General features: G+C 43.6%; 1 protein-coding gene and 1 long non-coding RNA gene across 2 annotated transcripts in view; one reads left to right on the plus strand and one right to left on the minus strand.

The window, feature by feature from the left end:
- The window catches only part of ITGA3 (integrin subunit alpha 3), a 94,219-nt gene that overhangs the window by 45,757 nt on the left and 33,495 nt on the right, over positions 1 to 14,967 (plus strand). Inside the window, exons 3-10 of the mRNA XM_063137375.1 lie at positions 858 to 940; positions 3,276 to 3,525; positions 6,105 to 6,200; positions 8,676 to 8,883; positions 8,984 to 9,177; positions 11,802 to 11,890; positions 12,195 to 12,328; positions 14,138 to 14,224. Coding sequence (XP_062993445.1) covers positions 858 to 940; positions 3,276 to 3,525; positions 6,105 to 6,200; positions 8,676 to 8,883; positions 8,984 to 9,177; positions 11,802 to 11,890; positions 12,195 to 12,328; positions 14,138 to 14,224 — 1,141 coding nt within the window. The remainder of the gene's footprint in view (positions 1 to 857; positions 941 to 3,275; positions 3,526 to 6,104; positions 6,201 to 8,675; positions 8,884 to 8,983; positions 9,178 to 11,801; positions 11,891 to 12,194; positions 12,329 to 14,137; positions 14,225 to 14,967) is intronic.
- LOC134406112 (uncharacterized) overlaps positions 14,267 to 14,967 on the minus strand; it is a 30,622-nt gene continuing 29,921 nt past the window's right edge. The window contains exon 3 of the long non-coding RNA XR_010025961.1: positions 14,267 to 14,341. This is a non-coding gene — a long non-coding RNA (uncharacterized LOC134406112). The remainder of the gene's footprint in view (positions 14,342 to 14,967) is intronic.

Genomic DNA, 14,967 nt, shown 5'->3' on the forward strand with positions numbered 1-14,967 from the left:
ACCACTGAGCCACCAGCTTCCACTGATTAGTTCACTTATTTCAAAATGCAATAAGCTAGTCCTGCTGTGTTTGGGGGCCCTTGTGCTCATTCTGCTGAGTAGGGTTCCAACATCCAGCCCTGACAGCCCCATTTCCCCATGCCATGTGACACCTTCCCTTAATTTGCTGCACTGACATCCTATCTGCTCCCAGATCCAGCACAAATTCCCATCCTCACCTTCAAAGCCCTTCATGGCTTTGCCCACACCGCCATCACCATTGTCTATCCGGCTGATCAAGTTCAATTAGTTACTCCCAATTTTTGTACTATGAAAGCGGGTGAAAGATTTTGATCATTTGCACCCCCCACTCCAGTTTAAATAATCCCAAACACTTTTGCCTTTCCTCTTGCAGAAAGCTCCAGTTCCCCATCTATAGTAAGCATCTCATACCTCACAAGGATGTTGTGAGGGCAAATGCAACAACAACAACAACAACAACCCTATAGAGCCATTTTTATTTTTGCAATTGAAGTGATAAACAGCTGTTCCTTATTCCTCATTTCGGTTTCTGCTAGGTATCCAGATGCAACCTGCATGAAGTTGCCATCTGCCTGTAGCATCTCTCTTTTATCCATAGCGTCTATAGCTTGATCCTTAATTTCAAACAAGATCCGTTCAGATCCCATGCTTCCTTCCTGCATCTTTCTATGATGCAGCCAGCTGTCTTCCTGCAGCCCTGAAATTGTGCCCCCTTTGTATGAGGAAGAGTGGGACAATCTAACCCTAAACGAATGAGGGTGGGTTCCAATGTAGCAGGAATGTGGATCCTAATGGCATTTCTCCCTCTCTCTTTTTGTCCCCCGTGATCCCCTCAGGTAACCCTCAAAGTAATATTGTTGAAAACATGTGGTTAGGGGTGACCGTGGCAAGCCAGAGAGCACCACCTGGGAGAGTGATGGTGAGTATTATTTTATTATTACAATTTATTTATTTATTTATTTATTACATTTATATACTGCCCCATAGCCGAAGCTCTCTGGGCGGTTTACAAAGATTTGACTTAAAAATCAATATACATAATTTAAAAACGTAAAAAGTTAACATTTAAAACAAATTTTAAACACTCATATTAACATTAGGACATATTAACATTATTATTATTATCATTATTATTAGATGTTATTATTATTAGATATTGTTATTGTTTGTGATATTATTAGATATTGTTAATATTTGTGATATTATTATTATTATTATTATTATTATTATTATTATTATTATTTTAGCATTGGCATTAGATGGGGCTTTTTAAAAAACTTAACTGAAGCCCAGAGTGGGATCAATAGGTCAAATGCGGGCTTCAGCCCTCACAGGCCACCGATTTCTCACCCATACTATACATGCTTATCTGGGAGTAAACCCCACTAAACTCCATGGGACTTACTTCTGAGTAGACTCATAGAATTGTGCAGTAAGAAGCCTATTTTCCCCTCTGCCCTCCCCATGTTGTAAAAAATGGACAGCCACTTCTGTGCCCATCCGCACGCTCTTCAACAGCCTGCTGCTAACAGGCACTCAGTTTCTGGTGCATCCTGGCCTCTTCCACTTCTTCCCCAAAGAACCTTTTCTTCCTCGAATCTCTCTCAGTTGCTATTTTGATCCTTTGCCATATCAGCACCTTTAAATGCTTCAAAAACATCTTCAGCGGAATTAGTTGAAATTCAAGAAATAGCTTTGGGCAGTGGAAGCTAGACAGCCAGGCGCCTTGCAGGTGCCTGCTGTGCCAATGGTCTCTTGCTTAGTCATAAGAAAATGTCAACTCCAGAATTCCTTTTCAGGTGGATTCAGCTACCTCAAGAAACTCCCACTATAGTGACTCCCTTCCCATAACTGGATCCGTCTCCTCTAGTTTTGTCATCCACTAGAATGGAACCCAGAGTCTCAGTTGTGTCCCCTTGCAGGGTATGGCTTAATTTACTACCGGGAGTTAAGCCCAGTTTCTGTTTTCAGTGCTCATCACAAGTCCCAGAGTGCATGATGTAAAAATTAAATGTTTCTCTGAGCGTGCACAAAGCACCTTTCATAGTATCGTGGAATAGAAAGTATCCAGTGCATGGCTTAATTGGAAGAAAGGATTCAACCAGAATTAGTCTGCTTGCAATGCCAGTGGTCAGCCTGGTAACATAAGCTGCATTCACATATAATACTAAGTCATGGTTTATGTTAACCAGGGTTAATTATTTTAGCCATGAACTGTCTTGCAGATAAGCAAATAAACTTTGACTTGTTTTCCCTATTTTCGGCCAAGAGAAGGCCTGGCTGGCCAATGAGAGGGGCTGGAGGCCACATTCCCGGATATTTGGGGGGAGTTTAAATCTCCCCCTGGAACCCGGTTGGGGGTGGGATTTCCAGACCTGTCCGGGCAAACTCAGGCATTTGGTCACCCTAACTTACCCCAACTGTTTTTAAGCAGAGGCATGCCACAGCCGATGGTGACCCCTGATTGGTCACCAGTGGTTAGAGGAGGGTCAGTTTGGTCACTGCACGTCCCTCTCTTCATCCCCCTCCAGCTGTGTTGCTCCCCCCCCCAATTTATTTTTAAAATCTGTAGATGTAAACTTTCCCTCTGGCTGCCCCGTTTCTCTCCCCAACTCTGTTTTTTTTATTGTTTTAATCTGTAGATGTGAAGGTTCACATCTACAGATTATTTTTTTTAAAAAAAACACGGGGCAGCGAAACAGAGGTCAGTAGGAGGAGAGCCGGCTGCCCCATTCCTCTCTCTCCCTGGTGCTTGGCCCAATGGTGGCAACTCCACACTGGCGCTCCTTCCCATACAGATGCCAGGAAGGAGCGCCCATGCAGGAGCCTGAGGTCTCGCGCCGCCGTCACAAGGTTTGCAGTGTGTCCATCACGTGGTTCATTGCTATAACTTTGAAGGCAAATATGTATTAAACACAACCCCCAAATCCTGAGCCATTTATGACTATCCAATCCGTGCTTATACCTGTCCACAAATACAAATTTTCTTTTCAAACTTTAGGGCTTTCATCATTGAAACTTGAGATGGATATGTTGCCAGTAGGCCTTTTTTGTGCCATATATCAAGCAGCCCTTAGAACCATTTTCAGAACTAGGGCTGAGCATGTACAAAACACATTTCTCTCACCACATCCCCAATGTACCTAGATCCACAGGAAAGGACTTCCATGTCAGAAGGAGTTTCTTCCAGGGAAGCAGGAACTCCCCTATCTATGTCAGTACATACTAAAGACTCAATTGGTTGGTTTTGCCAGGCTTGTGCTCACCGGTACACCAGGATCTTGAAGTCTGGGCTTGAGCAACAGAGGCGCATGGTGGGGAATTGTTACATTCGTGGCAATGACCTGACCCTCCATGCAGAAGATGAGTGGCAGGCGGACCATATTGAGATGTGCAATGCTAACTTGGACTTTGAAGACACGGGCATGTGCCAGATGGGCATCAGTGGTGGCTTCACCGCCAACACGGTTTATTTTGGAGCTCCTGGTGCTTACCGTTGGCAAGGTTTGTGGCATTATATATACACACGCACACACACCGTTTTACCCTTTTAACAAATGTAGCGTGGCATCCAAACGGTTTTACAGGTTAGTTCAGACAGACCTAAAATGAATGGGATGAAAACTGTCAGAACAAATTAATTTGCTTGGGGGAAAATGATTTACAAATTCATAATTTGATTATTTATTTATTTATTTATTTTTAAAAAAGAAAGAAAGCATTCCGAGGGATATATACTGTTGGGTTTATTGGTTTTAGACAAAGCAAACATAAAGGTATTGAATTAGCATGACTTGCTTAAAATTAATTTAACATTTCATGTTTGTTTCAAGTTTCCCTCAAAGGCATGCTAGCAGGGGATGGTGAGAGTTATAATCCAACATACCTAGAGGGCACCAAGTTGGGGAAGGCTGGCCTAACGTTTGCCACCAAGTCCCGTTTTTCCCTCGACCTGCTCAAATGTCTGCCTCCCTCATCTTTCCTCCCTATTTATTTATTGTTTAAATTTAGTTCCGGTCTTCCTGACAAAAATGGCACTCAGGGCTTCTGTTTGCTTCACCAATTTCCTCCTAAGTTCCTTGAACTCTCCCTCATTCCTCCACAAACACCCCAAACCTCTGGTTCCTCCTCTTCTCCTTCCCTCAGTTCCCCTCAACTCCCTCATTCCTCCGTCTTCTTTTCCCGCAGGCCTTTGCTTTCTCCATGTATCCTTTTCTGAACTCCCCTGCCTCCATGGCCTCCCTTTGCCGCAGGCCTTATTTACCACAGGTCCCTCAGTTCCCAGCCTCCTCCATCTCCCTTTCCTGTAGGCTACTGCTTTCTCCTCTCCTCTTTCCCTCACATCCCTTCAATTCCTTCCCTCCTCCATCTCTTTTGTGAACCGCCCAGGGAGCTTCGGCTATTAAGCGGTATAAAATGCAATAAATAAATAAATGAATAAATCTCCTTTTCCCATAGGCCTTTGCTTCCTCCATGCCTTCTCTCAATTCCCTTCCTCCTTTGTCTCCTGCTCTTTCCGCAGGCCTAGGGTGACCATATGAAAAGGAGGACAGGGCTCCTGTATCTTTAACAGTTGCATAGAAAAGTAAATTCCATTTGTATATATGGAGAACCTGGGGAAATTCTTGCGTCATCACAACAGTTAAAGCTGCAGGAGCTATACTAGAGTGACCAGATTTAAAAGAGGGCAGGGCACCTGCAGCTTTAACTGTTGAGATGAAGAGGGAATTTCACCAGGTTCTCCATATATACAAATGACACCTGCCGAAATTTCCTTTTCCATACAACTGTTAAAGATACAGGAGCCCTGTCCTCCTTTTCATATGGTCACCCTATGCAGGCCTCTTACTTCTTCCTTCCCTCAGGTCCCTCTTTCCTCCATCTCTTTTTCCTTTCCTTTCATGAAGGCTGCTGCTTCCTCCGCTCATGCTCTGAAGTCTCTGCTTCTCATTCTTTTCCTTCCTCCCTTCCTGTCTCCACTTTGTGGGCTTCCTTTCCCATATTCTCCCTGCCTTCCTGCAAGAAGAGCATAGGAGAAAGGAGGTGTGCCCCCTCGGCCATCAAAACTGTTCAGGGAAATGTGAAAACGTTCATGCATTACACTGGACCTCTTTGGCAAAGTGTTTGAACACTTTAAAGTGAAATCCTGTGCATGTTTAGAGGGGGGGGGGGAGTCCTATCGGTATGCCCCATGGCTGGAGCATGCTGAGAGTTGTAGGCCTTTTTTCTGTCTAAACATGCATAGGATTGGACTCTTAGGCAGTAAAATAAGTTGGGCCCAGTGAGGAAAAAACACATGCTCTCCTTTTCTTCAACTCTTCCAGCCCTTCAGCTTCTCACTGTTGGATAATAGCAACAACTCTGCATGCTTCCAGACATTAGGGGGCAATAGAGAATATCCTGTAGCTTGATCATTTCCTATTTCCTGCTTTCTCCTCTTCCTCCTGCCTCTGTAACAAGCATTATGTGGTTTCAGAGAGGAAGCAAGTAACCATATCTCGTGCCTTCGCTCACTCACACTCACACACCCAGCTTTAGGGGGTGCTTGTAGTTAAATGGTGTTAGATTGCCTTCTCTGACAATGTGTATAAAAATACTAATAAAGTACGTTGATTTGAACTTCTTCTAAACAAGCTCTAGCCTGTATTTATTGTTTCTAATGCTAAAGGCTGTGTTGCCACACTTTCTCTATATAAAGCAACTCTGTGATAAGCCAGACCAGACCTTCCAACACTCACTGGGGTGGCAAAAATGCATTGCAAAGTAAAAGAGGACATGCATTGCCAAAAAAGAGGGGGAAAGGGTTTATTGTTGCACGGATGTGGGCTGGGGACAGGGAGCCTGGAAGGGAAAGGAGAGTAGCCTAGTGGATGGGCATGACACAGGGCAAAATGGTTTAGTGCAGGGGTAAGCCACTTGTGGTCTACAACTCCCATCATCCCTCACCATTGCCAATGTGGTCTACAGCTGATGGGAGCTGCTGTCCAAAACCTCTGGAGGGCCACAAACTGCCCACCCCCGGTATAATAGGTCTTTGTCTGTATCTAGTCTAAAATACTGCATATTGCCTCTTTCCGGCACAGGCACCGATTACATGATCCACCGAGAGAAGTGTGAACAGTTTTGTGAGCAGAAAGATTTTTTCTACCCAGATCAGAAGAATGCCTACAGCTATTTGGGTAACCAGTCCTCACACTACTTCAGGCCGGCAACTTGACTTTGCAGCCCCACCGCCCAGCAGAACAGAGCATAGAAATAATCTGTGATTATAGCACCTTTGTGACAAATGGCAACATAATACATTATAGCAAATGTACTGTGCACCACATATACATAAAGAGAAATGTTTTATTTTTAAATCCTTAATGCTTGATCTTCTAAGGTGGGGAACAGTAAGCTTGGGGTCCCAATCCTCCCTCGTGGGGTTCCCAAGGGGCCCCTTTTGCCTGACCACTGATCGTTTCATCGTTTCCCGCTTTTGTGCAGTGTTTGCCCCCATTCTAAAAGGTTGGAATACCTCACCTGAGGCTTAATGACTTTATTTATTTGTTTGTTTATTTATTACATTTATATCCCACCTTTTTTCCTTCAAGGAACCCAAGGCGGCATACATAATACTCCTCTCCATTTTATCCTCACAACAACAACCCTGTGAGGTAGGCTGTGCTGAGCGTCTGTGACTGGCCCAAAGTCACCCAGTGAGCTTCATGGCTGAATGGGGACTTAGAACCCTGATCTACAGACTCCCAGTCCAACAATCTAACCACTACACCACACTGGCTTTCAACTTTAAGCTAAAATATGCTTCTTCTTTTTTTTGTATTTTGCCCCCATAAAAGGGCCTAGTTGCAATCAAGGCTCAGCCTCAGAAATGCAAACACACACAAACCTCAGAAGGGCAAAGGCACAGTGACTGTGTTTGACATTCATATCTCGGCTTCATAAACCCAGATATTAAAGAGCCTCGTGGCTGCAGAAAAAAGCCCTTTGATCTGAACCAGGAAACTAGGATGAACAGCTTCAGAACAAGCCAGGATGTTAAGCCATGGTTTGAGGTGTAGTGGCTCCCTCAGCTGTAGAATGCCCTACCCAGGGAGATCTGCCTGACATCTTTACTGTAAACTTTTAGATGCCAGTTTAAGATGTTCCCCTTCCAGCAGACATTTGATCTTTATTCTGTTGCTCTGCTGCTTTTACTGCTGGCTCTTTAAAGATATTTATGGTTTTAATATTTCAATACGTTCACTGTTGCATTTATTGTTTTGGGTGTTGTTTTGTTGTTGTTTTCAGGGGCGGCATTTAATGCTTGGGTGGATGATGATGATGATGATGATGATGATTAATTCTGAAGCAGTTAATCATGGTTTCCTGATTCAGGCGAAAAGGCTTGTTCATATCTCAGATTATTATTTAATTAAGCCTTAAGTAGGGTGACCATATTTTGGAAACCAAAAAGGAGGACAACATGGTCGCCCCCAAGGGGGTGTGTCCAGTACCAAGGGGGCGTTCCCACCTGAACATAGCCTTGGTCACATGTCTGATTTTACAGCACACATTTAAGACAAATCTGTTCTACATAACATCTTAATGTTAAAATCACTGAAATAAAGAACAAGTGAGAGATTCAATGTATCTGAAATTAACTTCACTCACTCCTACTTTTGTAGGTTTTGCTGTACTTTGAAGCTTTTGCTGTACTCTGTGTGTTACATTCTCCCCTTCCCTCAAATATCTTTTCATTGCAAGCTGCTGTTGTTGTTAACAGGGTTTACTACTGCCCCCAGATCTGTTTCAAATTTGGTACGGCTAAAGCTCTACCCAAAAGCTTTCATGGTGCCAACTTTCAGCTCTTTATCTTTAAAAATGACAGTTTTAAAAAAAAAAAATTTTTAAACCTCATTTTTTAAAAAAATCCTAAAAAATCAATGGATGAACGGATCTGTTTCAAATTTGGTGTGGCTAAAGCTCTACCTAAATCCTATCATGGTACAAAGTTTCATCTCTTTATTTTTAAAAATGACGATTTTAAAAATAATAATTTTAATTCCTAAAAAAATCAATGGATGAACGAATCTGTTTCAAATTTGCTATGACTAAAGCCCTTCCTAAGAGCTACCATTGTGCCAATTTTCATGTATTTATCTTAAAAAATGATGGAGTTATAAGCATTTTTGTTATTTCCCATTAGAGCTGCTCTTTGAAAAAAATATCCGGATTTCCCCTCCTCCTCCTGGATTTGCCATCAAAAACCCGGACAAATCCGGGCAAATCCGGTCATATGGTCACCCTACCTTAAGCCGTGATGCCAAATCATCATCATCAATCATCATCATCTATTATACGGGCACAAACCCAATGAGAAACTGTGTCAGACATCAAGACTGTAAAAACATAATCATTAATTCATTATACAGAAGGCAGAGAAATTATTAAAATATACACATGTTTAAAACATCTTAACATAGTTAAAACACCTAAGACAAAGATATTTAACAACAACAACTTGAAATAGAAGTTGCAATTAAGCTTATTATGCTATAATCATCCAAACGATCCCAGTGAGTGAGATTCTGGGGTGGTAAAGAGGGATAGAGTGTCAGGATAAAAAGGGATAGACTCACATGAACTTCCCCTCCTTCCTTCCATATTTGTAGGATATTCCATTGAGGCAGGCGCTGCTGTGCTGCACGAACAAGAGAACACCATAATCACAGGAGCTCCCCGCAATAATCACATTGGGGCCGTCTTCTTGATGGCAAATGATAATATACGGACCTTTCAGAACAAACTGATGATTTCCGGGGAGCAAGTTGGGTCCTATTTTGGCAGTTCCATTGCTCTGGCTGATCTCAACAAGGATGGGTGAGTCCATTTGATGGAGAAGTGGGCGAGGAGTGTCCAATGCTTCATGTGCCCGGCGCCAATGGGTCAGGATCACACCTTTCCCTTCTTCCATGGGTAGGTGGCAGGACCTGATTGTTGGAGCACCATACTACTTCGACCGGAAAGAGGAGAAGGGCGGGGCTGTTTACGTGTACATGAACCTTGGAGGAACGTTCCACTCTAGCCCCAACATTACCCTGACCGGCCCGAGCAATTCTTCATTCGGCCTTGCTGTGGCCAACATCGGAGACGTTGACAAAGACGACTTCCAAGGTTAGGCTGCTTCGCTCTTGGCCCGATTTCCTGTTTCGTTGCTAACAGTAGCACGTCTGGGAACTCTTGGCCCCCTCAGAGGAGTGTAATCATGGCCTGAGGTGGGTTGGTGGACCTTAGGGGCTCATCCAGTGCTGTACCCTAGTAGGCTTTGTGAATCAGAGGCATGCTGAAGACCAGCCATATAGGTAGGGTGGCAACTGATGTATCACTGGAAAAGAAGAAACATATTGCCGGAAAAGAGGACACAGTTGTGCATAAAATGTGCAGCTGCTCATTTATATGTTTGGACTGGGGGTAGGCAATTACAGGAGGTCCAGGGGGGCATTCTTACCCCCCTAGACTACTCCCCACCCCAGAGACCACAGCTTCCCCCTCCATGGTCAAAAGTAGTTTATTTCCAAGCTAAATTTGACTCTTGCGGTGCTCCATAGCAGAACACCAAAAGGATTACATTGATTTTCTAAAGCTATTATGGGGGTAATGGGGGCTTCATGTGTCCCGTGGCCCACGTGTTGCCCACCCCTGGTATAGATACAAATGCAGAAATAATTACTGTAATTTAAATAGCAATACAAGGCTTCTCCATCATAGTCATGATGACGGAGAAGCCAATGTGAGCAACTCCAAGGCCCCTCCTGCTCTGCCTTCTTAAGGGTCCTTATCTTGAAACCAGACATGGACTGGACTGCCCTTCAAATAGAGGACTGCCACCTGTAAAGTAAGACCCAAGCCCACCTGATGTGCTTTTGAACTTCCCTGTGCATTTTGCCAAGTTACTGACCCCTAAGCTAGGTGGAGCATCAGGCTAACCTAACACAGAAACTCTTATCAAGAAGGAGGCATCTCTCACTGGCTGGTCAGGGGGGGAAAAGAGGCCAAAAGAGAGCAAAGATTTGCATAAAAAGTGCACATGCTAATTTATATAGAGAGATGGAAGTATATGAGTAAAATTTAGATAGAAATACACATCTCAAAATAGTGGGGAACACCTTGACCAAGTGACCTGTATAGTCTGGCCGGCCTGCTCAGTCTGCTATCCAGGTGTTCACTGTTGAGGGGCAACTTCAAGACCCCTGCCGCTATCCCTTCTTATGGTTCTTTATTTAAATGTATTATTTATCTTTATATTATATTTCTAATCCGCCCAATAATGAATGTACTCTGGGTGTAAGACAAATATTTTAAAAACTAAAATCTCATAGAACAGTTAAAAATATAGAATACAATACAAATATTTAAAAGAGTAAATTGCAATATAATACAAAGCAATAAACAGCACAGGAACCAATTAAACAGCCCTGATAACCTAGAAATACGTCTTTAACATAATCTCTTTATCTAAGCTTCTCTGACTTTAAACACACTTGGCCTACATAGCCAAACAGAGGACTGACCTCTGGAGGCTCATCAAATAGAGGACTGTCCTCTGTAAAATAGGAGTTATAGGCACCTTGGGTAGAGTTTACTTATAATAGGAGTCCCCAACCTTTTGGGGTCAGTGGGCATATTTGGAGTGTCGTGGGTGCTCTTACAAAATGGCTGTCATGGCGGGCTTGCCCATTCACAAAATGTCTGCTATGGTAGGCTGGCCAGTTGCAAAACACCCATTTCCCAGAAAGCTGCAAGCAAAGTAACTTGCACTCAAGTACAAGGCAGAGGTGGGGGACTGAGCTCCAGAACACAAAACCGCTCTTTGGAACCCACAGTTTTATGCTACAACATCCATTTCGCAGAAAGCAAACTGATGAGGCTCAAGACAAGTTACTTGGCCAAGAATACCATGTGGGGCCCAGAGGCATTCTTGGAAATAAAGAAGGCTCTGGGGGCAGGCATTTCACGTTGCAGGATGTCAGCTTCCCAGTTGCTGCTGCTGCGTTTGTTTTTAAAGAAAGTAAGGAAAGAAAATCAAGAGGGTCAGGGTGCCTGGCAGGCACCAAGAGAGGTCCCACATTGGAGACCCCAGTTCCAGGAGAAGGACAGGACGGCAGCCATTTTCCTGCATGAGGGCTATGAAGTGACTTTAGCTGTTTTTAGCTTTTGTGCTGGGTGTTGTTTTTAATAATATTTATTTCTGTAATTGTTGTGTTTTAATGTACTGTTTTATTGTTTAAATCAATTTTCATTGTTTCTGTAGGATGCCATTTTGGGGTAGAAAGGCAGGGCATGAATTAAATAAATAAATACATAGCTTCCAGATCCCTGGAGGTCCCTTGGGGACACATGTAGCAGAAAGAGGGGTGGTAGAATCCTGAGGCATTAGCTTGGGCTGTACCACTTCAGGCGGGGCTGGGGGAGATACTATTTTTTTTAAAAAAAAAATAAAGGATTCTAGGGCTTAGAACAGCCTTCCTCAACCTGGGGCGCTCCAGATGTGTTGGACTACAACTCCCAGAATGCCCCAGCCAGCTGGCTGGGGCATTCTGTGAGATGCAGTCCAACACATCTGGAGCGCCCCAGGTTGAGGAAGGCTGGCTTAGAAGTTATGATTGGTGATGGGGAATTCTAGACGGATTTGTTTTGAAAAGTTATTTTAGAAATAGCAGGTTACTTCAGGTGCCTTCGTTGGAAGCCTAGAAGCATGGCCATCTGACCCTGCCCTCCCCCTCCGTCTTCTCCCACAGATATCGCCATTGGGGCTCCTTTTGAAGGTGCGGGGAAGGTATACATCTACCACAGTGGCGTGGGAGGGCTTATTGATAAGCCCCGGCAGGTAAATGCATCGTACTCTTCCCTCTTTCCCATTCTAACATTTTCTTCCAGATTTTGGTGAGGAAGATTTTATTTTATTTTTAGTTTATTTATTGATTACGTTTCTGTACCACCCAATAGCCAAAGCTCTTTGAGCGGCGCATGAAAATTAAAATCCTAAAATACGACATGATTAAACATCATATAAAACCAACAGCCCCGGGTGCTGCTGTTTCAGATTGCAAATTCACCAAAAAAAAAAAAAGGATCTTTCACCCTTTTGCAACCATCCTTACACTCCTCTCTTTTTTGCTCTACCTCCGCAGATCATTAGCGGGGAAGACATTGGCCCCGGCATCAAGACCTTTGGCTACTCCTTCAGTGGGGGGATGGATGTGGATGGCAACTCCTACCCTGACCTCCTGGTGGGGACCCTCTCTGAAAATATTGTGCTGCTCAGGTGAGATGTGTTTTTTAACCTGTTGGTTGTTTTATTATGGTTTTAATTTTTGTGAACCGCCCAGAGAGCTTCGGCTATTGGGCGGTATAAAAATGTAATAAATAAATAAAATAAATACCGTATTTCTTTGATTCTAAGACGCCATTGATTGTAAGACGCACACTAATTTCGGTACCACCAACAGAAAAAAAGCTTTGATTCTAAGAAATAATAAACGCACCTGCGATTATAAGACGCACCCCGTTCTTAGAGATGTTTATATGGGGGGGGGGGGGAAGTGCGTCTTAGAATCAAAGAAATACGGTAAATAAGCATGGTAGAAGTGTCTAGGTACAGACTTTCACCAGTGACTTGTTAGCTCCTAACTCAGTTAGGACTCATATAAACCAGTTTCTGGCCCAAAAAGCCTATTTTGAAAAGAGGATATTTTATGATTGACAACTTCCCCAATCCTAGCCACTTAATGTACAACTTTATGCATGTTTAGGCAGAAAACAAGTCCTATAACTTCCAAAATTCCCCTGAGAGCATGGCTGGGAAATGCTGGGAGTCGTAGGACCTTTTTCTGTCTAAATATGCATGGGATTGTACCCTTAGTTACCAATAGTAATTGCAGGTTAATCAATTAGCAGCAGGGCTCAGCTCTGGAATAGACAAGAGTCATCGGAAAAATGCCTCTGAGCATGTGCAGAATTGATTTCCCTCCCCACTGACTTACTAGAGCCACTGCCTTCCTTTGGAATTACTTATTGTACAAATGTACAAAAACGTTATTCTTTAAAGCTGTAGGCCACAAACAAGCAATCTTAAACAAATAAACAAGCAATCTTAAACAAATAAACAGTATAACATATTCAGCAATCAAATATACAAATACTCTTCTACAATGAACTATAGATGTTAGAAATACAGCACGAAAAGAACTTCCCATCCATCCCGACAATGTTTTTGAGACAAGGCTCGTATTTTCTTGACTCATATTTTCTTAGCTGCAAAAGCAAATTAGTTTAGAATTATTTGATTTATGCATTGCCTTTATTATCTACATTTCTTCAATGAGGAACTCACAACAGCATACTTGGGGTTCCCTCGTCCAGGCATTGACCAGACACAGACCTGCTTAGCTTTAGCAAGGTGGCTACAACATGACCCTTCAGCCCATAGGGTTAAAGGATTATGCTTCCTGTGCAAGTTTGTGAGCAGGGCCATGGGAAAGCACCTGCTTTGCCTGCAAAATGCCCCAGGTTCAATCCCTGGCATCTCTAAGTAGGATTGGGAAAGACCCCTGTCTGATACCCGAGAGAGCCACTGCCAGACAGCTCAGATCAGTTTTCCTATGTTACAGCTCCCTCTCTTACACACCTTCCTATGTTACACGGAAGTAAGCCCATTGTGTTCAGTGGGGCTTACTTTCCTAGTAGGTGTGTTTAGGAATGCAGCCTGAGTATGAGGTGTTTTAGGCCAGGGATGTGCAACCTTTTTTTCTGTCAAGGGCCACATGGATAATCTGTCAGGAACTGAACCAAAAGTGGGTGGGCCACCCCTTTTTCTCTCCTCCACCCCCTTTTTCTTTTTTCTTTCTCTCCATCTTCCTTCCCATGCGGCAGGTTGCTGAGGAAGGAACAGATTAGTTCCAACCTCTCGCAAAAGCTGAGACTGAGCCGCAGGCCACATGGAATTAGGATGAGGGCCGTTCCAGGCAGCCTTCAACTCTAGGCCCTCTCCCTGTTTTAAAAATGAAAGAACGGCTCTTGCACAGGAGAGATTTTGCTTTCTCTTACCCCGTCACTTCCCCTTTTGTCTCTGCAGAACCCGTCCAGTGATCAACATCTTAAACAAGACTTTTGCAGTTACCCCGAAGACCCTCGACCCGGCCAAATGTACCCAAGACTCTTGGTAATCGTTTTCCTCTACTTTTGATGGTTGCTGGGTTGTTTTCTTCTTCTTCCCCACCCGCATGAGCGTCAGGGCCTGTAGAAGGCACCAATGTGATGGGACACGGGTATATTTAGCCTACAGAAAGGAAGACAGAAGGGAAACATGTTGCCAACTCTCCGCTTATTTAAGAGGATGTTGGAAAGAATCAGGAAGCTCAATTATTTGCCCTTCCCACCACGTGGAGGATAAGAAGTAAATGTGTTTACACAAGACAGGGAGAGATTCAGGATGAATTTTTTAAATGAAAAAAACATCTGGCAGTGGGAGCAGAACAACATACTGGAGCAAGCTCTGTAGAGATGCTGTGGATTCTCCTTTCTTGGAGGACTTTAAAAGAAACAAAGAGAAGGGAGTGTCTTCTAGGGTGACCAAATGAAAAGGAGGACAGGGCTCCAGTATCTTCAGCACTTCTATAGAAAAGGGAATTTCAACAGGTGTCATTTGTATGCATGCAGCTCCTGCTGAAATTCCCTCTTCATCACAATAGTTAGAGTGGCAGGATCCCTGCCCTCTTTTGTACTTGGTCAAGAGGGCAGGGCTCCTGCAGCTGTAACTGTTGTGATGAAGAGGGAATTTCATCACGTGCTGCATGCATACAAGTGACACCTGTTGAAATTCCCTTTTCTCTGCAACAGTTAAAGAAACAGGAGCCCTGTCCTCTTTTCCATAGGGTCACCCTAGTGTCTTCAAGTTGCTTTTTG

This window comes from Elgaria multicarinata, chromosome 11, assembly GCF_023053635.1.
Source record: "Elgaria multicarinata webbii isolate HBS135686 ecotype San Diego chromosome 11, rElgMul1.1.pri, whole genome shotgun sequence".
Taxonomy (NCBI): Eukaryota; Metazoa; Chordata; class Lepidosauria; order Squamata; family Anguidae; genus Elgaria; species Elgaria multicarinata.